General features: G+C 39.7%; 2 protein-coding genes across 3 annotated transcripts; both read left to right on the top strand.

Annotated features, from left to right (window-relative positions):
* On the top strand, positions 8519 to 12915 carry LOC109233303 (heparanase-like protein 3). Its single transcript, XM_019399134.1, has 9 exons — positions 8519 to 8844; positions 9981 to 10017; positions 10122 to 10305; positions 10435 to 10583; positions 11209 to 11439; positions 11518 to 11707; positions 11798 to 11923; positions 12077 to 12176; positions 12470 to 12915. The coding sequence occupies exons 1-9, from the start codon at positions 8590 to 8592 to the stop codon at positions 12836 to 12838; spliced, it is 1641 nt and encodes a 546-aa protein (XP_019254679.1). The 5' UTR covers positions 8519 to 8589; the 3' UTR covers positions 12839 to 12915.
* On the top strand, positions 15757 to 18264 carry LOC109233304 (UDP-glucose iridoid glucosyltransferase-like). Of its 2 annotated transcripts, XM_019399136.1 has the most exons (3): positions 15757 to 16562; positions 17089 to 17624; positions 17720 to 18264. In XM_019399136.1, the coding sequence occupies exons 1-3, from the start codon at positions 16079 to 16081 to the stop codon at positions 17771 to 17773; spliced, it is 1074 nt and encodes a 357-aa protein (XP_019254681.1). In that variant the 5' UTR covers positions 15757 to 16078; the 3' UTR covers positions 17774 to 18264. The 2 variants fall into 2 exon arrangements, with proteins under 2 accessions (XP_019254681.1, XP_019254680.1); XM_019399135.1 differs by having other exon boundaries at positions 17089 to 18260.

Raw genomic sequence — 23537 nt, 5'->3', positions numbered from 1 at the left:
TTTACCGCGGTCGCGGTGCTGGCGCTGATTTTTTTCTTCTTCTTTTTTTTTTAGAAGTTACAAGCACATACTAACAACAACATTCATGGGTTGCCTCCCACGCAACGCCTGATTTAACGTCGCGGCACGACGCAGACAAGCGCATTTAAGGTTCGCTCGACCTCTAAGGTTCCGTCAGATTCATCTCAGACACTTCCTTTGGCTCTTTCATACCTATGTATAACTTCAATATCTACCCATTGACTCTAAATGTGTGAGAGTCTTTTTCCGAGGCAATCTCCACAGCTCCTGAAGGGAAACTTCTACCACTCAAAATGGACCAGACCATCTTGACTTAAGCTAACCAGGGAACAACCGTAGTCTTGAGTTATAGAGCAATACCATGTCCCCGGGTTTGAAATGTCACTCAACAATGTTCTGGTCGTGCAACCTCTTCATTCTCTCCTTGTACAACTTTGTGCTCTCAAAAGCAAGATATCTGAACTCGTCAAGCTCATGCAATTCAGTGACTCTTCTTGTGCCTGCAGCCTCCATATCTAAGTTCAGCTGTTTCAACGCCCACCACGCTTTATGTTCAAGTTCCACTGGCAAGTGGCAGGCCTTTCCGAACACCAACTTATATGGTGACATACCAATTGGTGTTTTGAAAGCAGTTCTATAGGCCCAGAGTGCATCATGTAGCTTTTTCGCCCAATCAGTGCTTGTGGCGTTCACAGTCTTGGTTAGTACACTCTTTATCTCTCTGTTGGACACTTCAACCTGCCCGCTGATTTGCGGGTGATAAGGGGTAGCCACCTTGTGGCGTACATCATACTTTGCAAGCAACTTCTCGAAGGCTCTATTACAGAAGTGAGTGCCTCCATCACTGATAATTGCTCTTGGTGTCCCAAAGCGGGTGAATATGTTCTTCTTCAAAAATCCCACCACCACTCTTGCATCATTAGTGGGCAACGCTGCAGCTTCTACCCATTTGGACACGTAATCCACAGCAACAAGTATGTACTTATTGCCAAAGGAGCTGACGAAGGGACCCATGAAGTCAATCCCCCAGACATCAAACACTTCCACCTCTTGAATCGGGTTCATGGGCATCTCATGGCAACGGGAAATGTTCCCGGTCCGCTGACATTCATTGCAGCCCTTCACCCATTGGTGCGCATCTTTAAACACCGTTGGCCAAAAGAATCCGGCCTCTAGCACTTTCGCAGCTGTCCTGACCCCTCCAAACCCCTCCAAAATGTCCTCCATAAGCCGATGCGTGACAAGCCTGCAAAACAGAAGATTGTTCTATCTCGGGGACACACCTCCGGATCATATTATCAACACATATTCTAAACAGATAAGGCTCATCCCAATAATACATGCGGCAATCACGATAAAAATTTTTCTTTTGTACAGATGAGAGGTCATAGGGAACTATACCGCAGGCCAGGTAATTTGCAAAGTCTGCATACTATAGCGCTTCCTCAAGACTAGTAGCGAGCAGCTGCTCATCTGGAAAGGTTTCCAGAATCTCTTCGACCTCGACTGATTTTTCAGCTCCTTCAAGTCGTGATAGATGATCAGCGACTTGATTTTTTGTGCCCTTACGGTTACGAATTTCGAGGTCGAATTCTTGCAATAGCAGCACCCAACGAATCAGGCGCGTCTTAGACTCCTTCTTCTCAATCAAGTACCTGAGAGCTGCATGATTAGTGTATACAATTACCTTAGAGCCAATCAGATATGATCTGAATTTATCGAAGGCAAACACCACAGCCAACATTTCCTCCTCCGTCACAGTGTAGTTCAGCTGAGCTCCACTCAGCGTTCTACTAGCATAGTAGATTGGATGCATCAGCTTGTCTTTCCTCTGTCCCAGCACTGCCCCCACTGCTTAATCATTGGCAACACACATGAGTTCGAATGGCTGCTCCCAGTCGGGGGCAACTACGATAGGTGCTGTGACCAGTCTCTTTTTCAGCTCCTCGAATGCTACCCTGCAATCATCAGAAAACAAGAAAGGGTGATATTTTTCTAACAACTTACAGAGAGGGTTGGCAATTTTTGAGAAGACTCTTATGAACCTCCGGTAAAAACCGGCATGCCCGAGGAAGCTCCTGATTGCTTTGATTGAAGTTAGAGGGGGCACCTTTGCTATCACATCCACTTTAGCACGATCCACCTCAATTCCTTTGCTTGACACCCGGTGCCCCAAGACTATACCCTCTTGTACCATGAAGTGGCACTTCTCCCAATTCAGAACCAGGTTAGTCTCGATACACCGTTTCAGTACACGAGTCATATTTATCAGGCACTCATCAAACGAGTTCCCCACCACTGAGAAGTCATCCATGAACACCTCTATTATATCCTTTACCATGTCAGTGAATATGGCTATCATGCACTGTTGGAATGTGGCGGGTGCGTTGCATAGGCCAAAGGGCATCCTTCGAAAGGCATAAATGCCATACGGGCAAGTGAAAGAGGTCTTCTCTCTGTCCTCCGGTGCAATGGAGATCTGATGTACCCTGAGTACCCATCCAGAAAATAGAAGTGTAACCTCCCTGCCAACCTGTCTAACATCTGATCAATGAAGGGAAGTGGGAAATGGTCTTTACGGGTGGCTAGATTCACCTTTCTATAATCCATGCAAATTCTCCAGCCCGTGACGGTTCTTGTAGAGATCAATTCATTGTTATCATTCTTAACTACCGTCATGCCACCCTTTTTAGGTGCGCATTGAACTGGGCTAACCCAGCTGCTGTCAGAGATTGGGAAAATGATTCCCGCATCTAACCACTTGATTACTTCTTTCTTCACCACTTCCTTCATATTGGGGTTCAGCCTTCTTTGGTGTTCCCTGGAAGGTTTGTGTCCCTCTTCCAGTAGAATTTTGTGCATACAGTAGGCGGGGCTGATCCTTCTTTATGTCTGCCATGGTCCACCCAATGTCAGTCTCACACTCCTTAAGTACATGCAATAGTTGTTGTGCCTGCACATCTAACAAACTAGATGAGATAATAACATGTAATGTAGAGTTAGGTCCAAAGAACTCATACCTGAGATGGGCGGGCAGTGGCTTTAACTCCAGCTTTGGTGGTTCTTCGATGGATGGCTTGGCTGGAGGAGTTTCTCTATTTTCCAAGTGCAAGGGCTCAAATTCTAGAGTTCTATCCCAGAACCCTCTACCCTCTAATGCCAACACCCATTCCGCCAGATCCTCTCCATTTACCTCATCCAAATTCATCAAACATGCAGCAAGGGGGTCCTCAATAGTCAGCATCTCATCATCAGTTTCTACAATTACATCCACGGCATCAATAAGAGAGCAATTGGCGAATTCACTTGGTCGCCTCATAGATTTCTGCACATTGAATGTTATTTCTTCGCCGTTCAGTCTCATCTTGAGCTCCCCATTCTCACAATCAATTAGCGCTCTCCCCGTGGCCAGGAATGGTCTTCCCAAAATTAAGGGAATCTCTTCATCCACTTTACAGTCTAAGATCACAAAATATGCATGGAACACAAATTTTCCCACCTGAATCAACACATCATCCAGGATACCAGAGGGTCGTTTCACAGTCCTGTCAGCCAGCTGCAACAACATAGAGGTGGGTCTAGCTCTTCCAATACCCAGCCTCTTATAAATCGCCAAGGGCATAAGATTAATGCTGGCCCCTAGATCACACAGTACCTTAGCAAAAGCAAAATTACCAATAGTGCATGGAATTGTAAAGCTCCCTGGGTCAGACAGCTTTTCCGCAATTGGTCTAGTCACCGCTGCACTACAAGTCTGAGTAAGAGCAACTATGGCCAAGTCTTGGAAATCAAATTTTCGGGACATTAAGTCCTTCATAATTTTTGCATACCCAGGATTTCTTTTCAAAGCATCAATCAATGGTATGTTTACCTGGATTTATTTCAGCATCTCAAAGAACTTCTTGTATTGCTCCTCCTTTTGGTACTTAACCAGCCTCTGAGGGAAGGGTGCAGAAGGTCTCTTCTTCCCAATCATTTGGGATTGATCTTTATCAGCTGCCACATCCACTACTGGCTCCTGGGCTGTCTCAGCTTCTTTCTCGGTCTCAATCTGAGTGCTATTTCCTTCCTGGGCAGGCTGGACTGTCACCTCTGTCAGTTTCGTTGACTCATCCAGCTCAATGGGCACTGGTATGAGTGTCTCAGCCTGTATAGTTTCTCGAGCCCTCTCCTGCTCTACATCCAAATCTCTGCTATTATGTAGACTCACCGCCATCAGCTGCTTCGGGCCTTGATCTTTTGGATTTATCTGTGTGTCTGCAGGTAGTGTCCCATGAGGACGTTTGTTCAGAGACATCGAAATTTGGCCCACCTGCACTTCAATATTCTTGATTGTTGCATCATGTGCATCTACTCTCTCATTAATTTTTTCATTAGACCCAATAACCTACTGCATCATTGCTTCAAGTCTAGCAAACCCATCTTCCTGCCTTCCACCATGCTGCTGCTGAGGAGGGTGATACCCCTGCTGCTGATTCTGATTATTATATCGCTGTGGCCTTGGGTAAGGAGCCATATTGTTAGGGGGTCTCATACCTCCCATGTTCCCAGTATTGAACTGTGGCTGGGCTGGCCTGTACTGCTGATTCTGCTGGCCCCAATTCTGACCACCCTGTCTCTGGCCTGCATAATTAGACACGTAGTTCATGTCTTGAGGATAGTGATGATGATCATGTTTTGCATTCCACTGATTACCAATTGGCTGACTAATGCAAGATGCACACAAGCCCCCATTAGTAGTGTCTACGATGTGTACCTGCTACTCCTGCCCTGAATCTTCCACCTTTTTGGTGAGTATACTCATCTGAGTCAATAAGGTGGCCATATTTTCAGCCATAGAGTTAGGTGGATCTAAATGCACTGAGTGAACCACTGGGGTGATAGGTGCATTCCTGGTTATCCATCCCAAATTCTGTGCCATCTTGTCAAGCAGACTCTGGCCTTCTCTCTATGTTTTGCTCAAAAATGCTCCACCAGCTGAAGCATCAACTATGTTCTTCACACTATCTAACAATCCCATGTAAAACCGATGTCCCAACATCAGATCTGGGATACCATGGTGTGGACATACAACCAGCATCCCCTTAAAGCATTCCCATGTTTCATGCAGTGTCTCCATTGGTCTCTGTTTAAAACTCAAAAATTCATCAATTTGTTGAGCAGTCTTGTTGGGTGGGTTGAACTTGTTGTGGAATTGTTTGACTAACTCCTCCCAAGTTGTTATGGAATTTATGGGGAGTGGGTTTAGCCAGGTCTGGGCAGCTCCTGTTACTGAGAATGGGAATAACAACAACTTGATTGCTTCCTGAGTTATGTTGGGTTGCCTTTGGGTTTTGCATATTGACAGGAAATTCTTCAAGTGCTGCTGAGGATCTTCGACTTGTGACCCCGAATATAGTCCCTTGTTTTGCAACAAGTGCAGCATGTTATTCGTGACTTGGAATGATTCAGCCTGTATTTGCGGGACTACAATCGCTGTGGCCAGATTTTCAGCTGTGGGTTGTGCCCAGTCATAGAGAGCAGCCTCTGGCACAGGAGGTGCCGGTGGATTGTTTTCGTGATCTCCCATGTTCGGTTCGGATTGTTCAATTGTTTATTGCTGTTTGCTTTTCCGGTTGGCCCGGTTCAAGGCCTTAAAAACTTTTTCGGGATCTGATAGAGCTTCGAATACTTCACCAGTTCTCGTTGAGTTTCTAGGCATGCACTTGTGCAACCAAGTCAACAAACGTTAAAATTTCAATGTATAGATTGGGTATAGAGAAAACTGACTACACTAAGAACTTTTGTATTTCTTTCAATTGTAATTGATAACACCGTTAATTCCCCGGCAACGGCGCCAAAATTTGATCACGCCCAACTATGCCTTATAAAAGGACACGCGGACGTTGCAAATATAATCTGAGTATTTATGCCCAGAGTCGAACCCACAGGGAATTAACCTATCAATTACTTTCGTTGGACTTACTAAATTCTACGGAATCAACTTCCTCAAACGTTGTAAATAACAGTTGATGGTATTACTAATAACTAAGACTGAAAGTAAATAAACAGCTGAAAACTAACTAAGCTAGAGTTGTAAACAATTATGAGAAGGTTCTAAGGTAGTGATTTCCCCTATTGATGGAATCCCTTCCGGTTATGTTTCATATAGAGTCACCAAAATATCTCTATCAATCATGAGCACTCCTTTTACCGTAAATCTCTCCCGAGTAATCACGATAATTTACTAGACGCACTCTCCCGAGAACACTAGCTGGCTTTGTTTATTACAGCTCACTTTAGATTGCACCCAAGGCTTCGTTATCCCTAATCCCGCCTTTAAAACCGCAGTTATAAATCCCTCTTATACTTTGGGAATGATGTTGTTCAACAACTACCTAAATATGCACTCTCTCCCGAGTTATGCACACTAAATAGGCACAGCTAATTGAGGATCCTGTCAATTAACTACAACAAACACGTAGTTGAACAAATAGAGATTAAACTGGCAAACTATATTAACATAATCACAAAGTTCATCCTTCAATAGGTTCCATCAAAACCCTAGACAAAGGAATTAGCTACTCATGACAAAACGAGAATAAAATACTAAATTATTCATAATGGGTAATTGCAAGAAAAAATAAAAGAGATAGAAAAACTCTAATGTTTGGTTGGTCTTCTCACACTTGTTCTTGCCTCCAAAAGTAGTCTAAGACAAGCTTTTTTTCAACTTGGGCGAATTTCTAGAGCTTATAAGGGTTTTACAAAAGTTTTCACGAAAATACACTTTAGTCTCCAGACTTCCAGCAGCGTGAACAGTTCACCGCGGTCGCGGCGTGGACCGCGGTCGACCGCGGTGACAGCCGACCTTACTGCCTCACATTTTAATCCACCGCGGTAGCGCCGCAGTCCACCGCGGTCGCGGTGGAATTCTTGCCCAGGCCATTTTCTGCTCCTTTGTGCTCGGGTACTTCTCGAGTGAGCGTTTTCTTCACATTATCGCCTCCAAAACACTCTGTGTTGCTTCCTCACATATAATATTCCGTGCAAAACAAACGAACACTATTTAGAGTATTTTGTTGGCACTTTACCTATAAAATAACAACAAAGCATGGTCATATTAAGGTATAAATATCAACTATATAGCCTACTATCATAAATACAAATACTAAAATTTAAATTTTGAACCCAATAAATTAGATAGAATATGATAAAATTTCGAATTCGAACTTATCTAAACCTGAATCCGTCTATGTCCAGTGCTAAAAGGTTATCTAATACTCGTTCACGTAAATGTGTTCTTATTGGCCCTAGCAAAACTCCTACTTTTATTTAGTACTTACCAACCTCTTTAGTATAGTTTTATTTATTCCTCTTTTGTTAAATCAACTATTCAAATTGACATGTTGTACAATATTGTGAGATAATAAGTTAGTTTCCTCCCCAATGCAAAACAAGATTTTATCTATCATGATTTAATGCATTCGTCCCAAAATGTGGGGCCCACATATTTTTAAAAAAAAATAGAAATGAAAAAGATCAAAACTATAAAATTAAATGAAATCTGTTAGCATGTAGAAAATTGGTTTTACTATATTTACACAATAAATTTTTATTATAGAACTATAACATGTTATATAATACATAGTTAATGCTATTCAAAAGGGAATGTTTTTTGCATACACTATGAACATCAAGCAAAAAATAGTGTTGAAGCGTCCGCAATTATACGTTCCTTTAGGCATATTATATCCTTAATGAACTAACAGAAGTCTTGTTTCGGTGGGGGAGAAAAATCAAGCAAAATGTGCATATAAGGTAGAAATTCTACTTTTCAGAGGTTATCTTAGACAAACTCAGCGCGAGCTTAATTGATAAAAATTTATTCGCATTCGATATTTATATTAAATCGAACAATTTAAAACACATGCTTTTCATATGCATATTTTCAAGAGTAATTTTCATAAATCAAACAATTTAGAGCCTAATAGCTATAATTTGCTTAATTACCATTCGTAACTATTGTTCATTTGTCACTAACTTGTATCACTTGTATTCAAACGCGCAACTAATACAGCCTGTGTCAACTATATTCGTTCGCGCAATGAATGTATCAATTGTATTCGTTCGCGCAAGTGTATTCATTCGTGCAACGGACTGTATTCTGTATTTGTTCGCGCAACGAATACAACTAAGGTGAAACACAGAATTACAGGAAAATAAAATGTTCTTGTTGAGATTCAAACTCAAGACCTTCGCTAGCTAAGCACACACTCTAACCAACTAAACTATGAGAGCTTGTTACTCTCTTGTTTCAGTTCAAAATGATTAATCTCTTATTTCATGGATTTGCTATGAAATCCAATATAACTACGAATAATAAATTTGCTGAAAATATAACTACAAATTATAAATACAGTATAAATATTCGATGTGTCTGCATAATTTTTCTTATTTATAACTATCCACATGTCCCAACCTTTTATCTTATGAATTAAAACACTAATATCCACGTGTCAGAGTTGGTAGCACACATTTAAGGCAATACTATCACTTTCGGGACTCAACTGGCACTGTCAATTTGTAATGGCTTCTTTGTTCAGCTGCTTCTTGGGGTTGTATTTCTTGCTATTGTTGTTGTACAATAGCCAATGTTCAAGAGCAGAAGAGTCTCCATCAAAAAGTAGTGCTATTTTTGAAAAGGGGAGTATTTACATTGATGGGTCAGCAGCCATTGCAAAGATAGATGAGGATTTCATTTGTGCAACCTTAGATTGGTGGCCTTCTAATAAATGTGATTATGGAACTTGTAGCTGGGGAAATTCTTCTCTCCTTAATCTTGTAACCCCTCTTTCACTTTTTCTTTTTAGTTCTCTGTACTTCAAAGTTTCTGTTATATAGCATTTTAATTAATTTGCACATTCATGACAAATAGTTAACATAGAATGCTCTACTGATGAAAGGGAGCCTTGGAGCAACTGTAAAGTTGTCTCCGTGTGATCTATAGGTCACGGGTTCGAGCCGTGGAAGCAGCCGGAAGGCTTGCTACATCACACCCCTTGGGTGCGGCCCTTTCCTGGACCATGCATGAATGCGGGATGCTGTCTCCGTGTGATCTATAGGTCACGTGTTCGAGTCATGGAAGCAGCGAGGAGGCTGGTTACATCACACTCCTTGGAGTGCGGCCCTTTCCTGGATCCTGCATGAATGCAGGATGCTATTTCCGTGTGATCTATAGGTCATGAGTTCGAACCGTGGAAGCAGTCGGGAGGCTGGCTACATCACAGTCCTTGAGGTGCGGCCCTTTCCAGGATCCTGCATGAACGCAGGATACCTTGTGCACCGGCGGCCCCTTTTTTAGAATGCTCTACTGATGGTAGCTTACTTATGGTTTAATCTATTTGGCGAGTCATTGCTCTAATTTATGACTTAGTTTCATATAAGTTTGTAGTATAGCTACTTTCCCCTATAGTACTGATATCTGTAAGAGAGTTCAGAACTTGGTAAAAATGTACTTGGAATTTTTTGCATATTTTGATCTTTTTAGGCAATAATTTTGCATTTTCCTTGAAAAATATTTTCCATTAAAAGAGGGAAAAACCACTTTCTTTGATTATGTTTTTTCTCCAATAGTTCATTTGAAATAGATAGGCTGCCGACATTACACCCCTAGGGGTGCGGCCCTTCTCTGTACCTGCGTGAACACGGGATGCTTTGTTCACCGGGTTGCCCCTTTAGTTCATTTGAAATAGTTTCTACATTTTACTAGTGTTGAATAGTGAGACAAAGATTCTTCTGATTTTCCCGAAAATAGTGTCATTTCCTTTCTAAGCCTTCTCCATTTTCTGTGATGTTTTTGTCTCTATTCGTTTTAGAAAGTTGACTACTAAATTATCCCCTAGCTTTACCCTTGGCATTTTTATGTTATGTTCAACTTTACATCCCATTGCACTAATTGGGGGCGTTCGTTATTGCAGGATCTAAGCAACAAGGTTTTGTTGAATGCAATTAGAGGTATAAATTATTGGAGAAACACCCATTCACTATGCATTCAAAAGTTTATTAAGCAGTTTTCTGATTAATGAGTAACTATTGAAGTTTCCTCTTGAATATTGCAGCGTTTTCGCCGTTAAAAATTAGACTCGGAGGCACATTGCAAGACAAAATAGTATACCAAACGGCGCATTATGAGCAACCATGTTCTCCTTTTCTCCTTAATAATACAGAGTTGTTTGGCTTCACCCAAGGTTGCTTACCTTTGTCTCGTTGGGATGAACTCAACCAATTCTTCAAGAAAACGGGGTAACTTTACTTCATGCAATTGTGTGTATTTCAAACATTAGTGAGGAAAATCGTTAAGGGACATGATAGTGATAAATTGAGTTTCTTGTTAGCCAAAGCTACCTGAATACACGCAGTATATTATTGCAGGGCAAAAGTAACTTTTGGGTTGAATGCTTTAAATGGAAAGACGATAGCTCCTAATGGCTCTGCTTTGGGAGATTGGGATTCGAGCAATGCAGAGTCTTTCATCAGATATACGGTTAGCAGAGGTTATACTATCCTCGGCTGGGAGCTTGGTATGAAACTCTTTCCTGTCTTTAACTAGATATTTTAGGGGTATGCTGATGTGCAAATTTAGCATAAGGATAGTTCTAAGCCTAAGAGATTTAACAGTGGGGTAAAGGAGCAAGCAGTATGAGAATTGTCTTTCTAGTGAGGTCGAGTTCTTCTTTGTTTTGGTTTGAAGGAGCAGAAGCATCATTTGCAAGTAATTACATCTTCATAAAGCGCGATAAGGGAACTTTACTATTTTACAGTTCATGTATGATGGATCTAGTTGACATTATATTCATTTCCTTCTCTTAAACAAAAGAATATATATATGTCTAAAGACTCCGGTAAGACTAGGGCGGAGCTAGCTCTTCGCTTACTTGTTCAGCCGAACCCAGTAGCTTTTGTCCAAACTCTGTATTTGTCTTATTAAATTCATTAAATATGTATAAATTATTAATTTGGAACCCTCTAACTTAAAAAAATAGAATCTTGAACCTATAAACTTCAAGTCCTGGATCCTCCTCGGGGTAAGACAGGTTAATGAATCACTTTCTTCCATAGGAACATTGCCAACTCTGAGATTGTTGAATGCTCTTTCATCTGGCTTCTCTGTGCTACATTTGATACAAATAAATAGTTTTTTGCCAGGAAATGAATTGAATGGAAATGGAATCGGTGCAAATATCACAGCCAATCAGTACAGCCGTGATGTTATCGCGTTTCACAAATTACTGCAAGAAATATATAAAGGGAAGGACGTTATGCCATTAGTCCTTGCACCGGGAGGAATATTTGATGCTGTTTGGTTCTCAAAGCTTATAGATAAAGCATCCGATTATCTTCAAGTGGTTACACATCACATTTACAATGTTGGTGGAGGTACATGCAGCTATTAGATCTATTTTTCCTTCTTCTAGCTCAACATTGTTATTGGAATAAAAGTTATCTTGTCTTTAGGCAATGACAGCGACCTAGTTCAGAGAATACTTGATCCTTTTCATCTGGATGAAGACTCCAAAATATTCAGAAATCTTCAAGGCGTTCTCCAAAATTTTGGAACTTCAGCAGTAGCATGGGTTGGTGAAAGTGGAGGGGTTTATAACAGTGGTCGCAATCTTGTTTCCAATAGCTTTGTGTCCAGCTTTTGGTAAAAACTCAACCTAAATGGTCTATACCCTGTGATAACCTTCTTGTCAAGGTTTCATTAGAAGCGATTTTGCCTCTTGCAAGTATGTAGGTATTTGGATCAGCTTGGGATGTCAGCCACGTTCGACACTAAGACATATTGTCGACAAACATTGGTTGGTGGAAACTATGGTCTCCTTAATACCATAACGTTTCATCCAAATCCTGACTATTATGGGTACGCCTTTGTTCTTTGGTTGAATAATTGAACATGAGATTCAAAATTTGCATCCACTGTTACAATAATCTAGAAAATGCTTTACTATGGCAATGTAACATATTCATTCTGCATTTTACTTATTGTTACTTGCATTCTCTTTCATGCACACAGTGCTCTCCTTTGGCACCGTTTGATGGGAAGGTTTGTTCTATCAACACAATTCCAAGGAACAAAAAAGCTACGAGCTTATGCCCACTGTTCAAAATCTTCTGTAAGTATAATAGTGTAAATTTAACCATGAGAGACTTGAAAATATCTCTGTGATCTACATTAGAGACAGAGGCGGAGCCAGAATTTGGAGCTTATGAGTTCGGAATTCTAGTTATTTTAAGTTGTTGGGTTCTGAATTTATAATATGTACATATTCAATGGATTTCCAAAGAAAAATAAAGGGTTTGGACCAAAGCTACTGCGTTCAACCGAACCCGTAAACTCTATGCTAGCTTCGACCCCGACTAGAGATTGTGATTTCTAAATACATATCGTTATGTAATTATGTTGCAGGACGGAATCACACTGTTGTTGATCAACATGGATGGTGGTGCAACGGTTAATGTAAGTGTTTCGGTCACACCTGCAAACGCAAACAAGGCGCCACTGCTGCTGCAAGTCATAAATGATCAGAATCCGAGACACGAAATCTGGAGGGAAGAATATCACCTTACAGCCAAAGATGGTGAATTACATAGTCAAACAGTGCTTTTAAATGGAAAAGAACTTAGTGTAGATCATTTTGGAAGAATCCCTCACTTGGAACCTATACGAGTGAAATCCTCCGAACCATTAGCTATTGCTCCTTTCTCACTTGTATTTGTTGACATCCCCACTGTTCAAGTTCCTGCTTGCAGTATGTTTACCAGAGAGTACATGTAAAGGTTGCTTCCTTTCCTTGATCATGAATTGATTTGGAGTAATAAAATAAAAATAAAAGATTTGATTTCGGTAATAAATACATGCTTACTACCTATGTTTTAAAAGGCGGGGGCGTGAGGCGAGGCGTTTTACTCTGATGAGCCGAGGCGTAAGCCCTGAGACATGGGGCGTAAGTACCACGGATTTTTAAATTTTACTAATTTCAAGAATTTTAAGATAGCATAAAATAAAAGTAATTATAAAAATTACATTAAAATCAAAAAATTCTAACAAATAATCTATTTAAAATATTTATAAAATTATAATTCAACTATGAATAATACAAATGTATGTCATATATCATAATATGCAAATTAGTTGTAATGTCGTTACAACTCAAATATCAAAAGTAATGTATCCGATGCGAAATTTTATATATCTCTCTATTGTAAGGAGTAATGAATCTTGACAAGTTTCGATATTATAATTTGATATTTTTTTAAAATATTTCTTTTATTTAATATGCTTTCTATTTGAAAGAGAATTTATATAAAAACATAATTCACAATTTAAATATGATTCTCTAGCATCATTTATTTTTTAGGTTTCAATAAGTTAATAAAGTGACACATAATTCATTATACTATACCATGATAACTAATTATTTGTAAATAGTCACTAGCTAATACTGAGCTTTAAATTAATAAGTATTGTATTTCGTAAACATGANTTCATGTGCAGATCATTCAGGTACCTCCACTCAGGCGCACTATCAGTGAGGCAGGAGGACTACAGACGAGTTCGAGGTAGATACTGGGAAAAGAGAATATTTAAAATTTATTATCGTAGAAGTCTTAATGGATAATGTACAAATTTTTTTATCTTAATTATGACATAAAATACTCTCAACTTAATGATTTATGATTAAGAAAAAAATAATTTTGAATAGTCAACGATTTATTTGAGGATTAACAAGGTTAGTTGCACACAATTGCATAAAGTTCTATTAGGCGAGCCCAGTACGTTGGGCGTTGGGCACCATACATAAGCCCAGGGGCGTTTTACAAGTGCTTCGCTCCAGGGCGAGCCTCGAACAAGTCCCAAACTATCTTTTAAAACAGAGCTTACAACTAACAGCATATTTTAAGTTTGATTCCAAAATTACTTTTTTTGAAAAGTACTTTCGCTAATAGATTTTTAGAAAAATACTCACTTAAGGGTTTTAACTTAATTATATAGTCATATACAATTTACCAATTATATACAAATTAATTTTAAATAAGTGTCCCTTGATTGTAGCCTTTTAATTTAGTAAATCCTGAAAAATCCTCACAATTCCTTACTTACCCACACAAACCCCAATCTTTCTCAAGGATTTTTCTCTTTTTCTCTTTGAAATCAACTCTCTTTCTATACCGATTCTACAAGGTTTTTTCTTCTAAAGCTCATAATTTTCTCTAACAATGGCGAAGAAAGGGATTGATTTTTTATCAATTTGAATTTTGCCATGGCTAGAGTTTGGAGCTTTTCTGGGCTTCCCCTTTTCTTTTTGGTATTCCGATACAGGGCTAGCAGCAAATGTATATTAATTATTTGGTTGGATTGTTCGAATTGAAATTGTCAATCAATAAATTTTGAAGGTGTTTGACTCTCCACCATTGACAACCATTAAAAAGTTGCGAAAATTTGAATTCGAATTCGGATTTTCAAACAATATTTTTTTTTTGGATTGGGTATTATAGCAAATGATTGGGAATACTCTATGGAGTTTATATCTCGATTTTGAGGGTATTTGGTAAAGATTAGATTTGATTTGGCTGGATTTTCAGATTGAAATTCGAAGCAGAAGTAGAGAACACACAACATACGAAATACATGTAAATCATATACAAAAGACATATCGTATAAAATTTGTATGAAAATTGTATTTAAGTTGTATGATGTTGTAGTTGTATTTAACTGGGTAAGAACGATGTATGAAAGTTGTAGAAAAGTTGTATACTGTATAATTAGTTGTTTGAAATTTATTTTTAGTATGTATGTTATTTTAAATATATCAAATTATGTATTAAATTTGAATGATATTTGTTTTACTTTGTATCTTGTTGTACCATACGTTATTCTTTTTTTAAAATGGGTAATTATGGCAAAGAGAGAGAAGATTTGCGCTATTTATGGCTTAAAATAGGTAACACACTACTGGAATGAGTAGTTAGATGGAAGGACAATTTGGACTTCGTTCCCTTCCTTTTTTCAAGCAAAGAATCCCTTAATTTAAGTTATTAATAATAGATTAGATTGTATATAATTTGTAAGAAAACTTGTTTAGGGTGGATAATATATAATATTTTGGATAATTTTAGTAAATAAGTTTCAAATATTGTATAGGAAGGAAAAAATTCCTAGAAAGTTATATGTACTGAAATCTAATAACGAGTATGTTGGGCTAAAACGGCCCAAAGATAATCTTACATGATATATATTGTCCTCTTTGATACTCTTAACATGGTACCGTATTTTTCGCTTTAGGCCAATCTCGCATTGTTTTTTCCGAAAGGCCTCACACCATTAGGAGTATCTAACTCCTTATAAATAACTTGGTTTTCTTTTCTATTTTCCATGCGGTACTTTATTCACACACACCTAATAGAATATGGGTTAAAACTTTGAAATCTAATCTATTTGAATTTAAAGATTAAAAGGGATATTTAAAATATTTAACTATCAGATCAAAACTATTTCATGAAGCCAAATATGCTAGCTGGTTACATTGTCTATTGAGGCGGCTGTAATACCACAGATTCTCTTATCCTTTCCATATGGCCAAAATAGCCGAACAAATGTACTGAAATCTGAACCATTGGATTAAAAGACGAATAGCTAAACACAAACAATACTAATATAAGATCAATTTTGAAGCATATTCCAATTTTCATCTCTTATTAAATAAGCCTCCAAGAGAATCTTAGTTCTAGTTTTACACTCCCTTTTTGTGATTAACTATGGTGAGTTGTCCCTATTTTCCATCACCATTCATCCAGTATTAAATAGCAGCAAAATATACCAAAAAGCCAGCTTCTTTGGGAACTCCTCAGATTTCCTAATATTGAGAGCTATATATGTAAATTTTACTTCAATAACAACAACGACGAACCTAGCGTAATCCCAAAAGTAAGGTCAGGTCTGGGAAGAATAGAGTGTACGTAGACCTTATCCGTACTTTGTGAGGGTAGATAGGCTGTTTCCGGGAAGAACATTACGATGGAAATTCAAGAAAGAAAGATGAAAGTAGAAAAAAGACAGAGTGTTGTATTAGTGCCATATCCATTCCAGGGGCATTTAACACCAATGCTGCAACTTGGTAGTATTCTTCATTCTCAAGGCTTTTCTGTTGTAGTCGCGCATACTGAATTCAATGCTCCTGATTATTCCAATCACCCTGAATTCGTCTTCCATTCTATGAACGACGGATTACAGGGACGTGACATGTCAATGCCGAGTCTAGAAAATATGTATGATCTGAACGAGAACTGTAAGGCGCCCCTTAAAAATTACCTCGTTAGGATGATGGTAGAGGATGGTGATGAACTTGCTTGTATCGTTTATGACAACGTTATGTTCTTTGTTGATGATATTGTTACTCAACTGAGGCTTCCTAGTATTGTCCTCCGCACTTTCAGTGCTACATATTTGCATTCTATGCTCACCATTCTTCAGCAACCAGAAAAATATCTTCCTTTTGAAGGTATGAAACCAGACACAACCTCTGCTTCAAGATTTAAATGACAAATTATTTCGGATTCAATACAACTAGCTAAGTACGTCTTAAATCCCAAAAAATAATTAGTTGGGGCTAGTTATATGAATCTTGACCGATCATGTTCCCCATTTAAGTTTATTTTAGGCAAACATTATACAAAATAAAAAATAAAAATGAAAATTACTAGAAGTTATGTATATTTCCTATTGGCATAAGAATCTCTAGTCGGAAACAGCCTCTCCATCTTCATAAGTTAGGGGTAAGGTCTACGTACACACTACCCTCCCCAGAACCCACTTGTGGGATTTTACTAGGTGTTGTTGTTGTTATAAGAATCTCTAATAGAGCTAAAAGACTTCTAAAAAGCATAGGAGCTAAAGTGAACGTATCAACCTGACTAAATATTATCAGCTAATTGGTATTGCATATATAAATCTTTTTCTTCTTTTGTACCCTATCTTTCGCTCATCTTTGTTGATTCCAAGAGATTGATTAGTTACTGCAATTCCAGATTCTCAGCTGCTGGATCCTTTGCCGGAGCTTCATCCCCTGAGGTTTAAGGATGTACCATTTCCTGTCATCGACAATACAGTTCCAGAACCGATACTAGAATTCTGTCGAGCAATGAGTGATATAGGATCTTCTGTCGCGACTATTTGGAACACGATGGAAGACCTGGAGAATTCATTGTTACTACGCGTTCAGGAACATTACAAGGTGCCTTTCTTCCCCATAGGTCCTCTACACAAAATGGCACCTTCAACCTCATCGACTAGCTTACTAGAAGAAGACGATAGCTGTATTGAGTGGCTCGACAGACAGGCTCCTAATTCAGTACTCTATGTCAGCTTGGGAAGCCTAGTAAAGATCGACGACAAGGAACTAATTGAGACTGCTTGGGGATTAGCTAACAGTGAGCAGCCGTTTTTATGGGTTGTTCGACCTGGCTCCGTCTCTGGTTTTCAATGGACTGAAGCCTTGCCCGAAGGTTTTGAGAAAACGATAGGAGAAAGAGGTCGGATAGTGAAATGGGCACCACAAAAACAGGTACTTGCTCATCCCGCGGTAGGAGGCTTTTTCACACATTGTGGTTGGAATTCTACACTTGAAAGTATTTGTGAAGAAGTCCCTGTGATATGCAGGCCAATTTTAGCAGACCAACCAGTGAACGCGAGGTATCTGAGCCAAATATATAAGATTGGCCTGGTATTGGAGGCGACAGAGAGATCGGTTATAGAGAAAACAGTAAGAAAACTCATGTTAAATGAAGAAGGTAAAGAAATGAAGAAAAGGGTAGTAGACATGAAACAACAGATTGTTGCTGGTATGCAGATTGATGGTTCTTCACATAAGAACTTGAATGACTTAGTACACTTCATTTCTTCCTTGCCTTCGCGCGCTCCACCAACGCCTGCTGTCGGGGCAATTCTCACCTCAAACTATATACCAAGCAAGACTATCATAGAGTCATGAATCAAATTCTTGTAATCTGCTAGCTTGGCAATACAAGAAGTCCTTATTAACAAAAGGATAAATAAGATAAGAAGTAAACAGACTTTATTTATCAATATTCCACAACAAAATTAAAAATGCTTTCAAATGTTCGATAGGTTAAACATGTCAGGGCAAGTTCTAGTTTAGAAATTATTCTTGATGAGCCTGATGAAATCGAAAAAAGAAGAGCAATTTGACTGGGAGGTTGAAACAAGAAAGAAATGCCCTTGATCACGCCCAACTATGCCTTATAAAAAGGACTCTGCGGACGTTGCAAATATAATCCGAGTATTACGCCCAGGATCGAATCCACAGAGAGTTAAGCTATCAACCGCTATCTTCAGACCCACTAAGTCTTCAGAACCAGCTTCTCAAATATTCAAATTCTCAGTTGAGTGTTCTTTAATAACTAGCTTGCAACTAACTAAATGGGTGTAACTAAATTAAAAGGGTTGTAAACAATTATGAGAAAAAACTAAGGCAATGATTTCCCCTATTGATGGAATCCCTTCTTTTTATGCTCATACAAATTTACCCACACATCTCTATCAATCATGAACGATAATCTTACCGCAAATCTCTCCCGAGTAATTACAGTAATCTACTATTGCACTCTCCCGAGCTACACTAGCTTACTTTATTTAGCACAATTCACTTTAGATTGCACCCAAGGCTTCGTTATTCCTAATCCCGCCTTTAAACCCGCAATTATAGATTCCTCTAATAATTTAGGAGTGGTATTGTTCAACAATACCCTAAATATGCACTTTTTCCAAGTTATGCACACTAAATAGGCACAGCTAATTGAGGATCCTGTCAATTAACTACAACGAACACGAAGTTGAACAAATAAAGATCAAACTAGCAATTTGTATTCACATAAATAAGAAGTTCATCACCCAATAGGTTCCATCAAAGCATTAGACAAGGAATTTAGCTACTCATGGCTATGGGAAAATAAACTAAGCTTGAATTCATCATAAAATCAAAAGAAAAGAAGAAAGATGTTTAGAGTATTTTCTCACAATGGTTTTCCTTGCTAAGAAACCTAAAAAATCAATACATGCCTCTCTTGGGCGAAGTCTAATGTTTTAAATAGGTTTTAGGTCTAAAAATCCCGTAATTGACACTTTGGTCCCTGAAGTTTACTGCGCCTGCCGCGGTTCTGCCGCGGTCGCGGTAGAACCGCGGCCAAATACCCTCGCGGATTCTCAATCTTCTGCAGCTGCTTCCCACCGCAGTTCTGCCGCGGTCGCGGTGGAACCGCGGTGGATCCAGTATTCTGAATCTTCGGCCTGTTTTGCATGGGTCACTTGGGAAATTTCACATTTGGCCTCTTTTTTATCACTTTTGACTCCAAAACTGCTCCTTAGCCTTCCTTATACATATATCACCTACAAATCATGAAAAGCACTAATGAGAGCATTTTGTCATCACTTTTAGCATTAAAACTACACAAGAAGGTGATTATTTAAGGTGTGATTATAGCCAAATTCACCTATTATCAACACCCCACACTTAAATCTTTGCTCGTACTCGAGCAAACTAAACCACACTTCTAGGCCTAACTGCTCAATGCATTGCCCCAATTTATGTCACACCTGCTATTATCAAAGGTTGGCCTAAGCGGTGCACAATCATATCTTAAATGCAGACTCTCATGCCAAGACACACTTGTGCTAACTCTAATTACTCTAACAGAAGTGAAGACTCACTTTTTCTTTCTGAGTCACATGCCCTCACATAAACAAAATCTGAGAGAAGTTCCACACACATAAAATTCAACAATAAGGAACCATATATGGAAAGAATTCACTCACTCTCAGCAAAGAGCATTCACATGCCACACAGACACACCATAAGCTTGCCCCTAGTGTAATACTCCACTAATCGAGCCATCCAGTCAAAGATCAAGAGGTCTTTATAGGTTGTAATGTAGGTTAAGGGACGGGTAGGATATATTTGGATATAGTGACTAACCTCCCTAAGCACTTTTAATGCACACTTCCTTTTATTTCACCTTTATGTTCAACCCAATCATTACTCCACATTTTGTTTCACTTGTGACCCCCACTTTTCTTTAGGTACAACTGGCTTCTTTTTTTTTTTTCTTCAGAGATTTATTATACAATGCCAGTTCACCAATCAGAACCTTCATTCTTGATTCCCTTTTTTTACTAACTCTCTCCCACCCCACACTTTGACTTTTGTATATTCTTTATAGATGCAAGTGCTTCTAGGAGGTAAAGGTTCAAACAATTAAGCTTATTCAAACACAGCGATTTAGATCATTATAGGGTTATCAAAGAACAGGCTTCAGGCTCAAAGGGGTTAACTATGGTAATATGCACAGGTGGATTCTCAAGTATAAACGGTTGCACAAAGAAATGCCTCAATCATCTCTAAAACCAAATGACTTCTATTTCGCTTTGCAAACACACAGGGCAAGTTCTAGGTATCGTATGCAGGCATAGGATGCAAGTAACAACTCACACACACTTAGCATGTAACTCATTCCGAATCAGTTTATCAACACAATCATACGAGTGTTCAAGCCAGACAAGATGTGCCAAATTAAGGCATAGATTATGAGTCCACAAACAAGCTTAGACCTTACACCCACAGTTCGTTCTCTTTGCAAGTGTGCACATTTGGGGTTACATTCTGACCTTCACCCATCTAATCCTAAAACTATAAAAGAAAAATCTACCTAACCCGGTTCAAGAAAAACCCTTGGAAAAGAACCGTGGCCAAAAGAAAAACCAATGGGGAGGTACTACACTACCTAAAAGAAGAAAATAAAATTAAAAAAAAAATTCTACATGGACTACTTCCCTCAAGAGTACTGTCCACATAGTCCGTCATCAGGAAGAGTCCTCTACAAGTTTTTGTTGTTTTTTTTTTTATATATATCTGACTTTGACCCTCAAGAGACCCGTCAACAAGTGTCCGTCGTTGGGCCAAGTCAGCTACTCCTAATATAACACACTCACATGTGTACACCACATCTAATGCTACAACACAACAACAGCTATATACATTTCAATACACAGTTAGAGCAAGTCTCCCACCCCACACTTAAAATCATGGCATGTCCCCATGTCATATCAATAAAGTAAAGAGCAGAAGGGTGAGAAGACTTCCCTGAGACTCAATCCGAGTCGGAGACGGTGCTGGGGTCTACATGGCAGGCCCTCCCTAATGCGCGTAGCCAAGCCATAAACCGGCTCTCAAATCTAGCCTGCCTCTGTGACATGGCGTCCATCCGTGTGTGTAGACCATCCACCGAGGTGCGGAGATCCGCGACCTCTTCCTCCAAGGAGTGCAGTATAGGCCGGGAGGACTGTGAGCGGGATAGGTCTGCTCCAGAATGGGGGCGCCGAGAGGGCCCGGCACTGTCAACAGACCTCCTGGACGGTGCAACCGGGACCGGATCATCCTCCTCATCATCAATCTCAATTGTAGTGCGGGTGCCCCTGCCCACTCTGATGCTAGAAGCTTTGAAAGCTGCTTTGGGAGGCAAATCGCCATCAGCAGGGTTGGTAGGGGTGTTTCTCATCAAGCACAATGTGGTCACCAAGGAAGGGAAATAGAATCCCTTTGTCAGCAGCGGGCCCCGTAAGACCATTTCATCTCCAATTACCCGTGCCGCATCAAAATCCTTCCCTGTCACAAAGCACCAAGTCAATAGTGCCCTATTGAAGTTCACGTCCATGGTATTGCTAGAAGGCAGGAACCTGCTACAGATAACAGTCAACCAACACTTGGCCAGGTGAGTGAGGAGTTAGGGTTGAGGGTGATTTGGTCACATATCCAAATGGGCCGTCCCCCCTGTGCAAAGTACATCCGTCATGACCTCCCATGTCACCCCGGGCCTGTCATGGTAATAATCGACATCACTGGTGAACGGAGGCAGCCGCATCACCCGGCGAATTGTTTGAATTTGAGCACTAACCACCATACCCCGAACAATCACCTCCCTACCCAAGTTCAATGGGCAGTTGGCATAAAATTCACGAACCAACATCTTGTTAACTGGTGCAGGGTCAGCAAATAGGAACTCCATTTCCCGCCTCCGTATTTCTTCATACATCTCCACTTTTTCGGCTCGGAGGGCTACCCGATCAATCGGGATTTCATGGATGAACGTTTTTGTAGCCTTGGCGTTGAAGTCGTCCTCGGCCAGTTCCGATTGGAATCTGGACTCATCATAAGCAGGTCGTTGGGATGTGCCTCCAGAGCGCCTTTGCCTTTTGGGAGCCATTGATCCTGCAAATAATCAAACAAACCATCAACATATGCCCTAGCTAGTGCCAATAAGATGGTTACTCAGACTTCACCACCCAATGACACCCAATATAGCTCCTTTCTTCACTCATAACAACCCCTACAATAGCTCCATAATTGTCTTACCACTTCCGGCATAATACACCCCACACTTATTCCTTTCAATGGTACCCATGACATACAGCACCACCATACAACAAATACCACTCTACAACAAATAACACCATACAACAAATACCACTCTACAACAAATACCACCATACAACAAATAACTACACATCAAGAACCATCAACTACAACATCCCAAACCTAGGTTGGCTTAAACACCCCAAAAATATACAACATAGTGCCACAATTTTCGGCCAACACATGACCCAATACCATACTACACCACAAAAATCTAGTTTAGGCCTCCAACCCACCAAAACAATTTCACAATTATGTAATAATGGAGACCAAATTAATTTAGCACCAAACAACCTCATATACATTAACTACAACAAATACAACAATTTCAAACATAAAAGAAAGCAAAAAAGAAAATTAAAAAAACATTCAAATTACTACACTAATTCTAACTAGGGTTTAAGTAAAACTACTAATTTTAACAAATTACACTACTTAGAAGAGAAAGAAATAGAGAGAGAAGAATAACTTACTTGAGTTGAAGAGGGGAAGGAATGGAGGTGTGTTAATGGAGGTTTGGGGAAGAAGGGTTGGTAGGGGTGTTGAAGAAAAAGAAGAAGGGGAGTTGTAGGTGAAGAGAGAGAGAGAGAGAGAGAGAAAGAAGTGGATGAGGGGGAAAGGGCGGAAATAATTGGAGTGTAGATAAGAGGGGGGGTTTTGAGGGGGTTAAAAAGAAAAAAGAAAGAAAAAAAATACAAACGAAAAAATACTTACCTGGCCGCGTCTGTGACAGCCGCCCGCGGCAGTGAGTTTCCGCGAGGCCTTTTGACCGCGGTGGAACCGCGGTCGAGGCCCCTCTCTGATTCTAACGCCCAGTTTTTTTTTTGTATAGGTTACAAAGGTTACAATTACAACAATGTCATGGGTTGCCTCCCATGTAGCGCCTGATTTAACGTCGCGGCACGACTCATGTGAGAAAAATTAAGGTTCGCTCGACCTCTGGGGTTCATTCAAATGCAGCTCTGTCATCTTCTTAGGTTCGTTCATGCCTAT

Source organism: Nicotiana attenuata, chromosome 10, assembly GCF_001879085.1.
Source record: "Nicotiana attenuata strain UT chromosome 10, NIATTr2, whole genome shotgun sequence".
Lineage (NCBI taxonomy): Eukaryota > Viridiplantae > Streptophyta > Magnoliopsida > Solanales > Solanaceae > Nicotiana > Nicotiana attenuata.
This window is presented reverse-complemented; position numbering and strand designations above follow the sequence as displayed.